At 40.2% G+C, this 15,740-nt stretch overlaps 1 protein-coding gene across 6 annotated transcripts in view; it reads right to left on the bottom strand.

Moving 5' to 3' along the window:
• The window catches only part of CEP162 (centrosomal protein 162), a 44,308-nt gene extending 39,385 nt beyond the window's left edge, over positions 1–4,923 (bottom strand). The window contains exons 1-3 of one of the 6 annotated variants that reach the window (XM_021545976.2): positions 4,843–4,923; positions 3,895–4,071; positions 2,994–3,060 (exon numbers count right to left, since the gene is read on the bottom strand). In XM_021545976.2, the coding sequence (XP_021401651.2) occupies positions 2,994–3,053 (60 nt within the window). In that variant the 5' untranslated portion in view covers positions 3,054–3,060; positions 3,895–4,071; positions 4,843–4,923. Of the gene's footprint in view, positions 1–2,993; positions 3,061–3,894; positions 4,072–4,378; positions 4,716–4,842 lie in introns of those variants that run through there. The other 5 variants (XM_021545949.2, XM_021545939.3, XM_021545969.3 and 2 more) reach the window with 5 other exon arrangements.
• Positions 4,924–15,740: the final 10,817 nt, after the last annotated feature.

Here is a 15,740-nt window from a genome sequence, read left to right as displayed (position 1 = left end):
TCACTTGTTGTTTCTTTTGCAACCCACAGAATCTACTGCTCTGCAAGCAGAACTTCAGTGAATGCTCATGCTCCTTAGTGGATTGTAACTGAAGAACCTGCAACTCCCATAGGCTGTGCTCAAATTCTGGAATCTTTCCATGTCCAGCCATCTTGTCAACTGCAGACAGTAAAGCTGCAGCAGCTGGGAGAGAAATGCTGACACAAAAATACTGGTGCAATTTCCCCAACATGTCAGTTGTCTCAACAGCAAAACCTTGATTTTTTTTTTCCCTTCCTTTGAAAAAAAGGTAAATCAATCAATCAATCAATCATCAATCAACTTTTTAGACTCATAATGACTTCTCAGCACCACTAAGTGGCACCAGTTTCTTCCTCTCCTCTACAAGACAGCCTCTCAGACTTTCAGGAACACAGACACACAGAAAGTATCAGTTGTTTAATCTCAAATAAAAGACTAAAGAGGCTAGGATAAGAACTAGAACAAGTACATGGCACATCATCAGTTTACCACCTCCTTTGCATGTGAGGGAACTTAAAACTTAATCTAAACCACTCAGACTTTCGTGACCAGTTGTCCTAATTAATTCATGAAACCAGTATTTTTCAGTTAAATAAGTCTACTCCAAAATGTGCTTTTATTACACAATAATATGTTAATCTATTTGATCTTTTAATAAAAAACCTAAAATGTTTTTCTAACATGGCCTAATGTGTGGTGCTTCTCTTCCAGATACTATTCTACAGATATTTTAATAAGGATTTGAAAGTCTTCCTTCTCAAGCATCTATGAGTATCAAGTAGAACAAAGGTCCACTTAAAATACTAGAAGCAGACAACAGTTTTTTCACAACATTGCTTTAAGTCATCAAAAAAAGGGCAATTAATTCAATTAACTGAAACACTGTGCATTAGAAAGACTTCCTCACATTGTACGTCCCAAGAGAACGGCACAGCAAACACTGAAAACCTGGAGCTAAACCAGTATGACAGATGATGCTTAGTGGAAACCCAGTTAACAATAGGAGGAAGTACACCAAAACAAGATACTGATGGTGAGGAGTGGATGGACCATAGGAACAGAAACAGTACAGAAGGATTATGGGAAGAATTATGGGTGACAACAGGCTATCTTGGCAAGGGGTTGGGAAAAAGCATAACCAGGCAGAGGGAATCATTAAAGGATTTATCCTACAGGCAGTCATTGTTACTACACATTTGTTTCCTCCTGTATAATGATAATAGAATAGAAAATCCACTGATAGCTTTTGAAGTTCAGTGTATATGCCAAAAGACTTAGTTTAATTCTCATATTAGACCTGCATCATCCAGCTGTATATACAGTCTTTTAACTTCATATGTTTTAATCACTAACATATATACACAGCCTCACCCCACAGATTCATTAAGAGTTATTTAAAATGGAAAAGTCCTGCTCCATTTCCTCTTTGAAAGATTTGCTTAAATAACATTGTTTTCCCCAAACTACTGAGAAACAGATTTTACTATTCCCCACCTGCTGTGACACTCTCAACACAAACATCACCTACAGAGAGATTTCAAGAAATAGAGCACATCAGTTTCTCATCTTTCTAATATTAAAAGGCCAAGCAATTTTTATAAAAAACAAGAGCAAAGAGAAGGACGTAGTAGAAGATGCCTGTGTAAAAATAACAGAGAGTAGACAACATAATTGTTATTCAGGTCTGTACCTAGCTGGCAAAAAGCATAATAAGTATTTTTAATAACTGGTTAGCAGTTTGAAAACAGTTTTGGATTGAAATTATAAAAAAATTAAGATATGTAATGTTAAAGTTACATTCTCTGTGACATTCCAAATGCCACTTAGAATAATTCAATAGTTATTTGAATTTTTTTTTAATGAGCATTCTCTGTATGAGCAATAGCTGAGGAGGAAGAAGAGCATGTCAAATGAGGAATAAAATAGTAGAAGCAATCACATGCAGAGTTTTGACAGATGTGCATAACAAATAAAAGAAAAAAACTCCTTTCTCTTCCCCAGAGCAACTCCCTTTGTAACAACAGTAAGTAATGAATTTTAAAGGAAATGCAAAGACTAGTTTTATAATTTTACTCACATTAATATTTTCAGTGAGTTCAAGAGTGCTAACTTAGTTGCATCATTAAATTACTTTTCACAAGTCATTAAATTGTAACACAAACTCTACTTTAAAAAAAATTCAAGCATATGTTACATATAACAGAGACTCCAGAAATAATCTCTGCTATCATTAGTTAAACTTATATACAGAATTAAAATCTAGTAAAGGCCTTAAGTAAAAGTATTTATGTTTTAGGGTTACCACACTGTATTCTTACAGACCAGAGGGCAAGTTCTGAAATTACAGGTCTAATTTGCATTGAAAAAAAACACATTTAGTCAGGGCATTTAGATCATGTCTGATTATTCTTAGCTTAAGTCACAACCCATAGAGTTGCATGATTTTGCCAGTACTGAAAACCATGAAGCACCATGAGGAATTAAAGGAATCTAATTCAAATTTTCTAATCATTACAACATGCTTCATTTTATAAAATAATTTTAAATATAATTCAGTGGGAGTAAGCACTGCACAGAAAAATACAGAAATTTTTAAAATGCAACTTGTGTGTATATACAGGCAGATTTTTTTAAACTCATTTTCAATTATACATCAATTTGAAGCTTCTGGTACTAAGGAGCACCAACAATAAAACTGAAACAAAAATCAAGAACCAAGGGCTCTTTCTGAAGATACAACCAGGCAATGAAAAAATATTTATTTAATTACAAAACTCTTCTCTTGATTTCAATACAAGAAAATAGTATGAATTTAGCTTAGCAATTAAGACATTGCAAAGACCAATAGATAAGATAGCTATGTTAATTATGCGATAAAAGCACAGCTGAATCTTACATTTCATATTCTTCCATACTTAATTTCCCCCATTTTAAAATAGAGAATAGGGATGTGACCTTGTTCTCAAACATACCTCTTTCAGAAACTCTTCAAACTGCTCATCTAATTCTTCCTTTGAAAATTGATGAGCCATAATGAGTCTAAAAAAAAATAAAATTTAAATTGAAGTTAATTAAATGCATTCTGAAATTGATGTAACCTAATGATTTGCTTGAATAGAGCTGTAAGCAAAAAAAACTCAATCCAAAACTTAAGAGATGACAAACACCATTCTCCCATTCCTTACCAAACTATGCACTGAGACAATCAGTGCAAATGTACCTGTATCACCCAAATTCCTCACAAGCAAAATACTCATTTTCAAAACACCAGCTTCAGCATTTAAACTTCAAGGGATAAATAAAATATGATTCACTTCAGCATCTTTACAGTTTTCTTCAAAAACTAACTCTCTTAGCAACACAATTAAAAATTCTGTTAATAATCAAATGAGAATCTACTGCAGTAATATTTCCATTGAAGGGTTTTTAATTCCTTTCTATGTTTCTTCTGCAACACTGGGGACATCTGGCACTGTTAGCTTTGTTTCATCATCTCGGCTATGCTTTGGATTTAGTAAACAATAAATAAATACATGTAAAGCTTTTTAAGGTTAGGGAATGGCATTTGGTTTGAACTGCCCTGAGACTGAAAGCCAATGACACTTGCCCCCCTCTCCTTCCCCTAAGTCTGCATCAACTCCTCAGGTACAAAATATGTCCAACGACCCAAAGGCTGCAAAGCTTTTGTGTATCAACACATATGGCTGCCTTCAAAAATGCATATGTACGGCAGCATTAAACTGCACTAGCATCTTCCCACCTGAGAAGTGTGATGTGAACATAAAAGGGCTAAACATTTGCAAAAGTGCTTTTACCATTAAATAAAACTTCTCCCGGCATGGAGCCCACTCAGTACACAGGACTGTTACCTACCTAGTAAATTGATTTTGACAGGCGAGTTGTGACAACTGTTTCCTGCTTTCACTCCTTATCCATCCACAGACCACCCGACATTTTGGCTTTGGCAGTTAAAAAAATGAAGTTATATAGCAGACTGCCCAGGCGTTGGATTCAGCACGGTATCCTTATGTAAGCATTTGGACAATATCTCTGAAAACATGGTAAGGAGATTAAGAACGTTACCTCTCAGGGCACACATAATCCAGTATCCTTTTATACTTTCACATCAAAGAACACTTGATGTTAAACACAGGATGCTTTAGCAATTTAGTAACGGTGCGTGTTACTTTAGCAAGTGGGGAATATTTAATTCTAGCTTTGCCAGAAAAACAAAGTGATTCTCCTGACATTATCCTTACTTCTTCCTACCTTAGAATGACGGCTTTATTCTGCTTACCCTATAATTACATCTTTTATAAAAACAACATGTAACCCAACGGACAAAAAACATGTTTACCGTTTCGGTAACAGACGATCAGAGGCAAACATTAACCTTAGCAAACATACTTTTCAGCCGTATCTTCAGACCGGGCGGCTCACAAACGACTTCGCGCACAAAACAAAGGCGGAACTGGCTGGGGTATATACTACAACACAGCGCGGACAGCGGAAGTTTTGAGGAGGTATGGCTAAACCACTGGGGTGGGGGAAAGCTTAGACAGCCTAACACATTTCACGTAACCTTCCAATCATCCCAGCCATGGCCCGATCCTCTTCCTCCTCCGCCGGCTTTCCCTGGAGCGGGGACGCGCGGGGCTCGGGGACGCGCGGGGCTCGGGGACGCGCGGGGCTCGGGGACGCGCGGGGCTCGGGGACGCGCGGGCCGGGCCCGGCTCCAAGGCCCGACGGGCGCCCGGGGAGCAGCGGGAGGGGAGAGGCCGCGGCTCGGAGCCGAGCGCTGCCCGGGCGCCGGGCACGCACCTGCACCGCGCCGGGCCCCGCTCAGCGCGGCCGCCGCGCTCGCCGGCGGCGCGGTTGCCCGGGAAACCCTCCCGGCCACCGTCGCGCCCGCCAGCAGGGACCGCGCCACGTGATCCCGCCAGAACCGCCGGCTTCCCTCTGCTCCGCCCGCCCCGCGCGGGACACACGGCGCGGGAGCGGCCACGCGGGATGGGAGGGGACAGGACGGGGTGCCATGCCCGCCGCGGGACACGCGAGGGGACGGGGACGGGGACGGGGACGGGGAGCGGGACGAGCCCGGGCGGCAGCGGCGGAAGGGGCGGCGGGCGAGCCGCGCCCCCTGGCGGCGGTCCCTGGGCGGTGAGGGGACGGGGCGGGAGCGGTTTCCCGGTCCGAGCCTCGGGAGCCGGGCTGCGGTCGCGCTCGCCCCGCCGAGCGGGCACCGAAGGCCCTGGCAGCCGCAACACCCCGCAGCCACACGGGCGGAGCAGGTTTCCTTCCGCCTCCACCCCAAGCACGTCTCCAGAAGTCGTACAACTCATCTTCAGGAAAAGCAACAAGGAAAGGGTTAAAAGTGTGTGTAATTCCCTAATGCAAGGGTCAGACTCAAAGCATCCCTTCTCGCTTTTTCACAGAAATCCCTTTCTAAAGTTTTCCTAATGTCTCAGCTTTAGATGTCGGCCGTTGTGCTTTTAATACATTTTAGCACATCTCTGGAAATGTTTAAAACACGCAGGGAAATTAATGACCCCTGTTTCCCTGACCACTGCCTCTCAAATAACCACAGAACAATTGCAGTCTGTGCTTGCATGTGCTCTCCAGCGAGGGTCTGTCACTTGTGTTTGTTGTGAGAGTCACGTTGCTTCAGGAATTTTTATGCCAGCATTTAGTAAATGGTAAAATAAAACAAGTTCACTTAAGAATACAAATGGACATTGTTCACACACACACACACACACACACACACACACACACACACACACACACACACACGTTTTGATTCTCTGTTCAGCAGACTTGGAACGAAAAGATTTTGAAAGGAAGTTTTCTTCAGCGAGTGTTTGGATACTCATTGCAAGTGAGAAACCAGTTAAAGTCCTATTACTGCCTCTCATTTCCTGTTAGCTTGGGAGATAAAGACAGCGCTTCCAATATGGCCTTTATCTATCCCAGATTTTTTAAATCTAGTATAAATTACAGTTTAAATTCAAAGAAGCAAAGAAGTACAGGCTCTGTATTTTCCACACAAGTCTATGGGAATTACTTTGCTAAAGGTGCTTTAGCACTTCTTTCAATCAGGCCTATTGTCTGCAGATGGAGTATTATATTTCCGTTTGCAAAGTATTTTTTTCATCTTTATGTGCAACTTCTGCTGCTGTCTGTGGGAAATGTGGGAGGTGATCAAGGATAGAATGCCCACATAAACTAATATACTAGAACAATTTGTTACACACGACAGCCCACTGATGGTGAAAACATCCATTTTCAACATTTGCTCTTGTTGCATGAAAAAGCATGGAGTGAGGCATGAGAATTTAAAAAGAAATATGGAAATTAATTAAAAGAATGTCAGTCATGCTTCATGCCTTGATCCTGCTCAGATTTAAGCCAGTGCAAATTTTACTATTGACTTCAAAGTGATAGCTGTGACATCACTCATTGATCATGAGAGTTACTTCATATATGATCAAATAATCACATCAAGGGCTCAGTCCTTCAAGCTGCTAAAAACTCTTGCACATTGAAGCTTTTCTGTTTGCTGAAATATGTTCAAAGAGCCTTGTATATAGTATAGAAGAATGTGCAGAGGGATCAGTGCTGTTGGAAACCTCAGTGCCCATATGGAAAAGAAAAAAACCTAAACCACTCTTGATGACTGTGGTGGAGAGGAGGCATTGCCTGGTGTTGAAATGTCATCCAGTGCATTCAAATAATATGCACAATAGCCACTTAAAAGATTTTCATTTCCTTCTAATGCCAACCAGTTGGAGCAATTTTCTCAAGAGCTCTTAACAGCAGAACTTAAAAAATGTGAGAGCGGGGCTAGTCATGAATTTCAGCCAGGAACGTTTGGGCAATTTGGGCAGCAGTGCTAATAAAGCAGAATGATGGATGCAAATGCTAAAATAGATCCTGCTGGACAGAGTCCCAAATTATAAGGTAAATTTCAGGCTCTGCTGACATGGATGGGAAGCCTTTGTTGTCTTCTATGAAACCAGATTTTCCTGCTGTAATCATTGGCTTCTCATTTAAATATGTGGCATGTGCACACATAGTGCATATGTTTTTCTTGCTAAACAGCAAAAATATGAGGCTTCGTGGATTATTAATTTCCAAAGATTAATGGCAAAATTAAAAGGAATAAAATATCCACACTTTTATTCTGCTAATTTCGGTTTTGTATTGTCCATAAAAGTCAATGGGGAAAAAGATATCAAATAAAAACCAAAGTCTCTGCCGCATTCACTTTAGCTGAAGCATTGCATCAGATAGTATTTCAGTTCTGAGCCTACAAATATGTGAAATACAAGATTATGATAATAAATATTTCACCATTTTCTTGGTTATGTTTTTTTAGGGGTTAACAGTTTCCTGCTAAATCAAAAGGAAACAAACAGTGGTGGACTAAAGTTAAAATTGCATTCTCTGTGTATGCTCACCGTGATGAGACTTCCTTAAGTGACAATGCAATAAAAGCCCTTTCCAGTATGCACATCAGGAAAAAGAAAAGCCTTCCATAACTAGAAATTGCACAGAAAACAAACAAAAAGTGTGTAACTGTATTCCATATGGGAGAAAATGGTAGCCAAATTAGGATTAGTTACAAAATAGTTAACGTAACTATAATTGTAGTTCAAAAGAGCATTTTTAATGCTTTCACTTTTGGTTTGCTGCAGGTCTCATTTTGTTCCGTCACTAATAACAAGTCCTCTCATCCCAAGGGTTGGATTTTTGGTAGATTCAGTTACAGTAGCCTGAACTCAGCGTCTCATGGTATGGGTTTTTTTCCATCGTGAATTTTCTCCGTGGGCTGAGAACTAAATTCTGTGTCATGTTTCAAATTATTCCAGAGACTCAGACTGGTCACAAATCTTATTTCTTCTTGCATCCTTTGAAGGGAGCCACAAAGTTTGAAGTTTGGAAGCTGGGCTGTTGCTGGCCATTTCCCGTTTTCTGGAAGTTAGCAGACGTTCACTGTTTCTCATGCTTTTTGAAAATGGATCCTCCCTTTGGCTTATTTGTGTAAATGTTTGTCTTAATGTTGTGCCCTGTACAGCTAAGTTTTAAGTTTCTGTGGAAGAGTGCAAAGTTGCTGTAATTACTGGCTGCAGGAATAAATCCTTCACCATCATAGAGGAAACTCTCCTATCACCAGCAACTGTAAGCAATTAAAAATTCTTTCAAGAGGGTGATTGTTTGCAGTCAATAATTAAAGGTGCTTATCATTCTCTCAGATTAAAGTGCATTTGCCAACATTTAACACTGCTTTTTCTTTAATTTCCTGATTCTCTATAAATTTGTTAGAAAATGTTCCTCCACTGCGTAATCCAGCTAGTGGAGCAAGATACCTTCTGCTGCTCTTGAGAAATCCTGGGAAAATTATTATGCAAAGATAGATACAAACATGGCTGGTTTGACTAACTGTTGCACTTTTGATTTACTTGAATGATGCTGCCTTGTGCCTACTGTAGATCCTTCTTTGCCAGTGAAAATTCTCAGTTCTTGGCATCAGGCAACATGCTTACAATTCCTGCTCTGTGAGACTGGAGAAACAACTTGGGTCGCTTCCACCTGAGATCACTTGAACTGTAAACCCTCATCTGCCTTGAATATTCTCCTTTGCATATAGAAAGTTTTGTAGTACGTTTTTCTCTTTGTGTGAAAACATACTGCATGTGTTCTGTTCAGAAAAAGTTAAGGTAAATATTTTTCTAAAAATTTCTTGGTGGCTTAGGAAAGATCAAACTCAGAAAATTCTGCAGAGAAAAAGGAAGCATTCTGATTTATTAAAATTTTTCAGATCTGTAACATCTTTCGTTGATCCTGACAATATATCTGCTTAGCACTGGCGGGAATGTTAGCTTTGCATTTCAGATTTTCACTTGGTTATTTTTAGTTCTTCTGAAGCCTGGGAAATAAGAAATATAACCACTTTGAACAGTCTGAAAGAGCCAACTCTAGCAGGGCCTCTGAATCTGATTAGATAAAACAACAAAGAGGTTCTGTTAGGGCAGAGGCAGGAAGAACTAAGGTGGGTGGCAATATCTGTCATAACTCAGGGGAAATGTAGCCTCAAAGCACTCAAAAGTGGGTGAAAAAAATAACATAAGCAATAGACAACTTTCCCACATCTTGGGTCACTCTCCAAATGCAGTTTGAAGAACTTTCTCTGCGCTCCACTTTTCTTTCTTTTTTTTTTTTTTTTTTTTTGTATTTTTAAAGTACAATAAACAGCACATGCATGTGTGTTTATAATAAAAAGCTGATTTAGGGGAACATCGTTTCTCTTCAGATAAGTATCTGAAAAAGTAGTGTGGCAAGTGCAATTAGATTTGTTGGTACAACAGTGGTATAAAATCTTAAGGGAGAAATTTGCAATTTTCAATATTTTCCTCAGAAAGTTAGGTAGCTTAGGGATGGACACAGGAGATTTTTCCCATAAAATACAGCTAGTCATAACATCACATTTTATCCTACTGTGCAGAAAAAGAATGAAACTGATGTGTTTAGTGCAAATTGGAAGTGTTCAGTGTTTGGGGGGGCTTGATTTAAAAATGATCTGTTATTGGAGGGGTGGATACCTGAAACACGCGCTCAGCCAAGGATTGTGCTTCCCTTCATTCAGTGTAGGATGCTTATTTTGGGTTGGAAGAGATCAAAAGAGAGATTTGTACATTTCCTCGGGAAAATCAGTTAAAATGTTTTCGAAGTAGCTGTGCATCCGTGATGTTGAGCTTTGTCTGTGTCAAAGGTTGGGATTGTTACCTGTTTGAAGCCCACTGCTAAGTGTGTCCCAAACTCGCTCTGCAGCTCAGGAATGTTCTGCTTGTTTCTTATATTAAAGGCATATGATAAAAGTCCCTCCAAACTGCTCTTTACCCATGTGACTGTGGCATTCCTCTGGTCTCCCGTGTCTCCCATGACAGACGTGGTGTGGAACAGGACATGCTTACAGGTGTGATAACCAGTGCTAATCCAACACCAATTTGCACTGTTCAAGAGGTTCAGCTCCCCCGTGCCTGACTGAGGGTGTTCATGTGTGAACTAAGGGGATTTTAAGTACTATTTTTCATCAGGTTAAAGGTAGTTACAGTGTACATTTTGGCAGGAGAACTGGAGTGTGAAATTTATCCCTATTACCTTTCTCCTCAAGTTTTTTTCTCATTGTAATTTAATCAGAAAATAATCTGTTCCACAATTTTTAATTTTCCTTGACATCTCTCTGTGAGGTTCAGTCTTACATTCCTGAATAGGGAATTGAGCATCAGATCTTAAAAGCTTGAGGGGGAAAAATCAGATTCTTGCCAGGTATTGTTGCCTATATAAGTTATGCTCCACCTGCTGATCTGTGGACTGTCCAGGTGAATGGAAAAAAGATAGATAAGTGGACATGGATACCCCTTTTTGTCTTTGGCCAGTGAAGGACAAACCTCCTCAAAACTGGCTTCACATGTAATAACAAAACCCATGGGATGTGATAACCAGCACTGATGGAGGGACAGTTCTCTGTAAGAGGCAAGTTTACATGTTTTGTCAGTTTAATGTAGCTGTCTCACTTGTCATCTTCTCGCTCGTGGAACAGAGGGTTCAGTCCCATGCTGTTTGTACAGATGCTGTTGGTACAGAAATGGGGGAGGAGGAAGTCAGGGAAATCTGAGGTCTCCTTCTCTGTGGCCACATCCCCAGCTCTGCTTGGGGTCATTTCAGTGATGTGCAGGTCCCTCACCTTGAGCACATTTCTAGCACAACACCTTTGTTGCCTTGTGCTGGTATAAGGAGGTTTCATTTTGCACCAGGTGAAGCAACCTTTCTGGAACCAGCATGTGACTCCTGATTTTTGGTTTAATTTTTCCTTACCTGGAAAAAAAAAGATAATCTAAACTGATATTCTGTGTACATGAAATGAGAGCCAGCCAGATAGGGACTATGGAATAGAAAACCTCACTACTCTGGAATTCAAATCTGGAGATTTGACAGATTTTTTTTTTTTTTCCCTCTATAAACAGTGCTTAGGGATATGACCTGTCATTACTTAGAGATTTCCAGCAGTGGAACCTTTGGTGTCCGTCTACCACCCACCTAGTATGAAAAATGCCAAGAGATCGGCTTGTTGCAGGACTAAAATAGTCCTTAACACTTAGCCTCAAAGGACTATGACACCTGTTCTCCTGTATCTTTTTCTCTCCATACCTACCTCACTAATCACCTATTAGCTCCTAAGGTACCAGAAATAAACACCAGTAGTCCCAAGGTTCAGTGTATATTAAGACCTGTATATATTGAGACAGTGTGTATTAAGACCTGTGAAAACAGCCTTTTGCAAGCATTTGTCCAGAAAATAATACCTAGCTTAAGGATTTAAAACCTACTGAGATTTCTTTGTTATTTCAGGCTTCTGGGAATGGTCATTTTCTTAATGTGATAAGAAACTGAGAAATATTTTCAAAGAAAAGACACTTAGATGTGTGGCCTGCCTGGATTAGTAAGGCTGTAAGCTGCTGTTCCACAAATCCCTTAATTATACCAAACCTTCCCTGGCAAGCTGCTGTATATATTTAATTGACTATTAGGCTATGATTTTTACATGTATACTAAAGGTATTTAGGTGCCACAATTGTCTCTCAGTGTAATAATATTTGAAGTGATTTAATTTAAAATTGGATAAGCTTGGACTTTTGTTCATTTCCTCCACTCTGAGGGATAAAATAGCATGGTGTGAAAGCCTTTTAAGATTCAACAATATTGTTCAAGCATAGCATCTGCAACTAATAAGTGTGTAACTTTGAATGAAAAAAAAAAGTCTAATTATCATGGAAAAGAGAAGATGGTTGACTCATCTTCTGCAGTTTGGATTACATGTGTGGGATTGTGTTTTGGATGGAGCACTCCAGAATAGCAACACTCCATCAAAAACACAGTCATGCACCTGTACTCCAAATGGCTGAATAAGGCAAAACACATGTCATCTGAACACTGTGAATCAAATTAAAAAAAAAAAAAAAAAAGAAAAAAAAAAAGAAAAGAAAAGAAAAGAAAAGAAAGGAAAGCTGGAAGAGAAATAAAGACAAGTACCATAACATTGGTGTGTCTGAAGAGTTGTTTCTTTAAAGCTCCCTGAGTGATTTATTTATCACTAAACCTCTGTTCGCAAGCCATGTTTGATTTTGCTCAATGCTGATATAGACACTGAAACTGGATATTATCGAAAGGGCTGCCAGCAACTGTTTGATCCTGATAAATTACAATAACAGGCACAATTTACAATGAGAAGCTATTGCTGCTTCTGGCTCTAATGTGTGATGAGGTTTAAAACATGGTGGGCCAAAATTCCCTTACCTGGTGGCCCCCTCAGACCATTTACAGAAGAGCGTTTAAGAGAGCCACCAAGCAGAAGAAAATTACATTCACAGCAAGGGCCAGGCCCAATTTTATATCAAAGGTGAGCATGTGTGTGTATGTGCATTCGCCTGCATTTGGAATGAAAGATGTGGGGAAAAGAAGTAGAAGAAGCATGTATAATCCACATGTTTGGAAACTTGTGTGTTAACTGAGCAGACCATTCCCTGGATCCTTCTACATGTGTGCACACCCCCCAACACTCCCCACACCACCACCCCTCACCACCCCCCTTTATGCCTGCAATGCATATGTGTTGTGAATATTGAAGTATATGCTCTGTAAAGTTAATTGATGACTGGCTGCTTATTTGATCTTCACAGTGTCAAGTTCAAAATGTAATGAACAATAAAACCCACCCAATAGCTGGGCTTGGAAAGAGGTGCAAATTCAGAAAAGTGATATGAATGAGAATCCCCTGCATATTTTCCTTGCAGTAGAATTCCCAGACACCTGCCCCTGATTTCAGAAACTTATACAAGTCACAGTCCACACCCAGGAGAGTAAATAAAGATTTCTTGATATATTTCATTGCCTAAAAACTTTTGATAATCTCATCATGTGCTGTTTTTCCTCTTTAGGGGACTTTGAGTCTAATCAGATTAACATACACATTCTTACTGATGTGCCAAAAGTTAATTGTCACAGAGGCTAATGAAGAATGGAGTGAAAGGCATGCTGCAGGAAAAAGAGGAACCAGAAAAAGATATCAACTACACAGACATGAAACTATTCATCCTCTGATCAGCTCACATTGCTGGTGCCTCTTGTAGTGAAATGCAAGGGTAGAACTTACACGTTTGTTAGTGAAATGTTGAACGGGGCTTCAGAAAGTCTCTACGAGCAGTGATGTTCAGTGTCTCTGATGGACTGTTTACTAGACTTCTGAAGGACTGTAAAGCACCTCACCTAACACTGGATTCCTGTCTCTGGGAAGTGTTCACCTAACCAAGACTGTATCATATCTCTTGCCTGACCTCATCTTCTGTTAAGTTGCCTCATCCAGCTGCTGTTAGATTCACATGGGATGTGTCCAGAGATGGTCAGGAGAGGTTTTTCTGTATTTGCAGCATGCTTCTCCCTTACTCTAACATATATAAACACTTACACGTGAACAGCAGAAGTTGTCCCCAGTTCCATATTCGCAAACCTATTTTGTGTCCTCTGCCTTTGACAGGTAAACTTTTCCATTGCTTTATTTTCCCTTGTTTTCCTTTTCAAAACCCTATATATATTCCACTAACCATTCCTCTTTTCCTTTGAAGAAATGTATGTGTACACATGCCTACCACCCCTTGTCTTTGCCCCTGCCTCCCCAACCTTTATATAGGATCAGTATTTCCAGTGTCATCTGCTGGAGAGAGGCAAGCAGAGTTGCTGCACATCTTTAAAGAGTGAGAGTGTGTCCATGAACATACACATGTGTGCACACATTCTCTCATGTATAGGGGCACCCCTGTCTCAAGGAATGAGGGGTTCCCTGGATCACAGAGAATAAAGCAGAAGAGGTGAACATGGGCTTGTGTCTTTGTAATGTGGACAGTTTAGCAAAGGCATAGTATGAAATATAGATGTGGAATGCAAAGGGGACAGGCATCGAGGACAAAAGGCACACACGTTCCCCTGATTCTAAATATAGACAAATGTTTAATGTCAGTATCTATGGACTCTGTGTGAAGGTGCAAACTACCTCAGAAAAGAAGCTAAGAATAATTTCCAAAGAGGTCCCCATTTCCATGCTACTGGAAATTCTCTGCCAAGAATTAGGTTGGATAATTCCAGGCCAGGTTCCAAGATGACATGCCTACCAGGGGCACATACATTAGTAATTGAAATTAGATGTGACAAGCTGATCACAGGAGGAAAAATGTTTATGTCAAAATATTTTGGAAAAGAGATCAGACTAAAATTAGATTAATGGTTGCAAAAAGTGGTCTGAATATTCAAAATGAGGGCAGTCTATGGGAATGCCTTAAATGAATATTTTCTTTTCTGGGCAGGCTGTTCAAATTGTCAAAAATGACCAAAATGTAATGGATTGGTTTTCTCTGTTGATCCCATAGTGAACAAAGAAGCAGGACTGTCATTTCCCTATACTTCTGGGCAGTGTGAGTTATATATCTACAGCTTGATGGGTTCCTAGAGTAGATAGGTCTGACCTTATGTCCATTGGAAGTATTGTGATACTGGGACGGTAACTTGTATGACCATGACTTGCCACCCAGGAAGGCAGCCATAAAGATATTGTAGAACACTAGTAACTGGTTCTGGTCAGTAATAATAATTACTTATTTTGATAAAAACCCATCTAATTCAGCACTGAAGTGTGTTTGACTTGAGCCTTCCAACTTGTGACACCCCTTCTGCTAGATTAAAAAGCTCAGAAGTGCAGTCTATTTCTTTTCTGTGGCAGTACTAATACATTGAAGCCAAACCGCTTCTTCTTGACCAGCTGTGAGTTAAAGTCAGCAGACTTGCTGTGGGGAGCTTCTGCTTTCATTTTAAACCAGCTTATATGATAATAGAGCAGCAGGATATGCGAGTCACTGGAGTCTACCTTTCCACCTGCTTGTGCGGGCTCCGAGAAAGGTGACCAGCGCCAAGGGAGCCGGCCACCCGCAGTCCCCGCGTCTGCCAGCTCTGCCTCAGCTGAGCCGCTGTTGCCACAGCGGGTGTCGTAGGTTTCAAGAGAGAGATTTCCATGTGTCCTTCCTGCCTTCTGTAGGCAGCAAACTACCTCGCATAGTTCAGATTTCATAATGAGCCATGTTTACTGAGTTGTCAGAGATAAGCCTGTCTCTAGAGGCAAACGTCAGGACTGGGAACAGAAATGCCAGCAGTGAGCACATATGGCAATGTTTGTACTCTTAAGTTTGAAAGAACTGGACGAGTTAACAAATACAGATGTTTAAAATCAGTAAGAGTGTTTAATGAAAACAAACAAAATACTCTAGTCTATAAAGCTAAACCTGTTTTTCTTTGGCTCCTTTTGACGAGCTGGGATTAGTGTTTTTCTGAACCTATACCCTCCTTGACATATGGGATGCTTTTGAGGGACATTAGTCTCAGCAGATGCTGGGTGGCACTTGGGTGGATGCCTCTGATTTTTAGTTAGTTAATAAATCAGCTTTTACAACCATGTGTATCCTATGATTTAACACATGCATAACAATAATACTGGATTAGGAAGAACAAACTGTTTCTGCAAACTATATTTTATTTCTTAGTAATATTGCATACAATAAGAGCTTTTCTGTAACATAAACAAAGGACTCATGCTATTTTTTAATTTAGCCAGTGCC

The sequence above is a fragment of the Lonchura striata genome, chromosome 3 (assembly GCF_046129695.1).
Source record: "Lonchura striata isolate bLonStr1 chromosome 3, bLonStr1.mat, whole genome shotgun sequence".
Lineage (NCBI taxonomy): Eukaryota > Metazoa > Chordata > Aves > Passeriformes > Estrildidae > Lonchura > Lonchura striata.
Note: the sequence above shows the minus strand (reverse complement) of the source record. Positions and strands in the feature narration are given on the sequence as shown.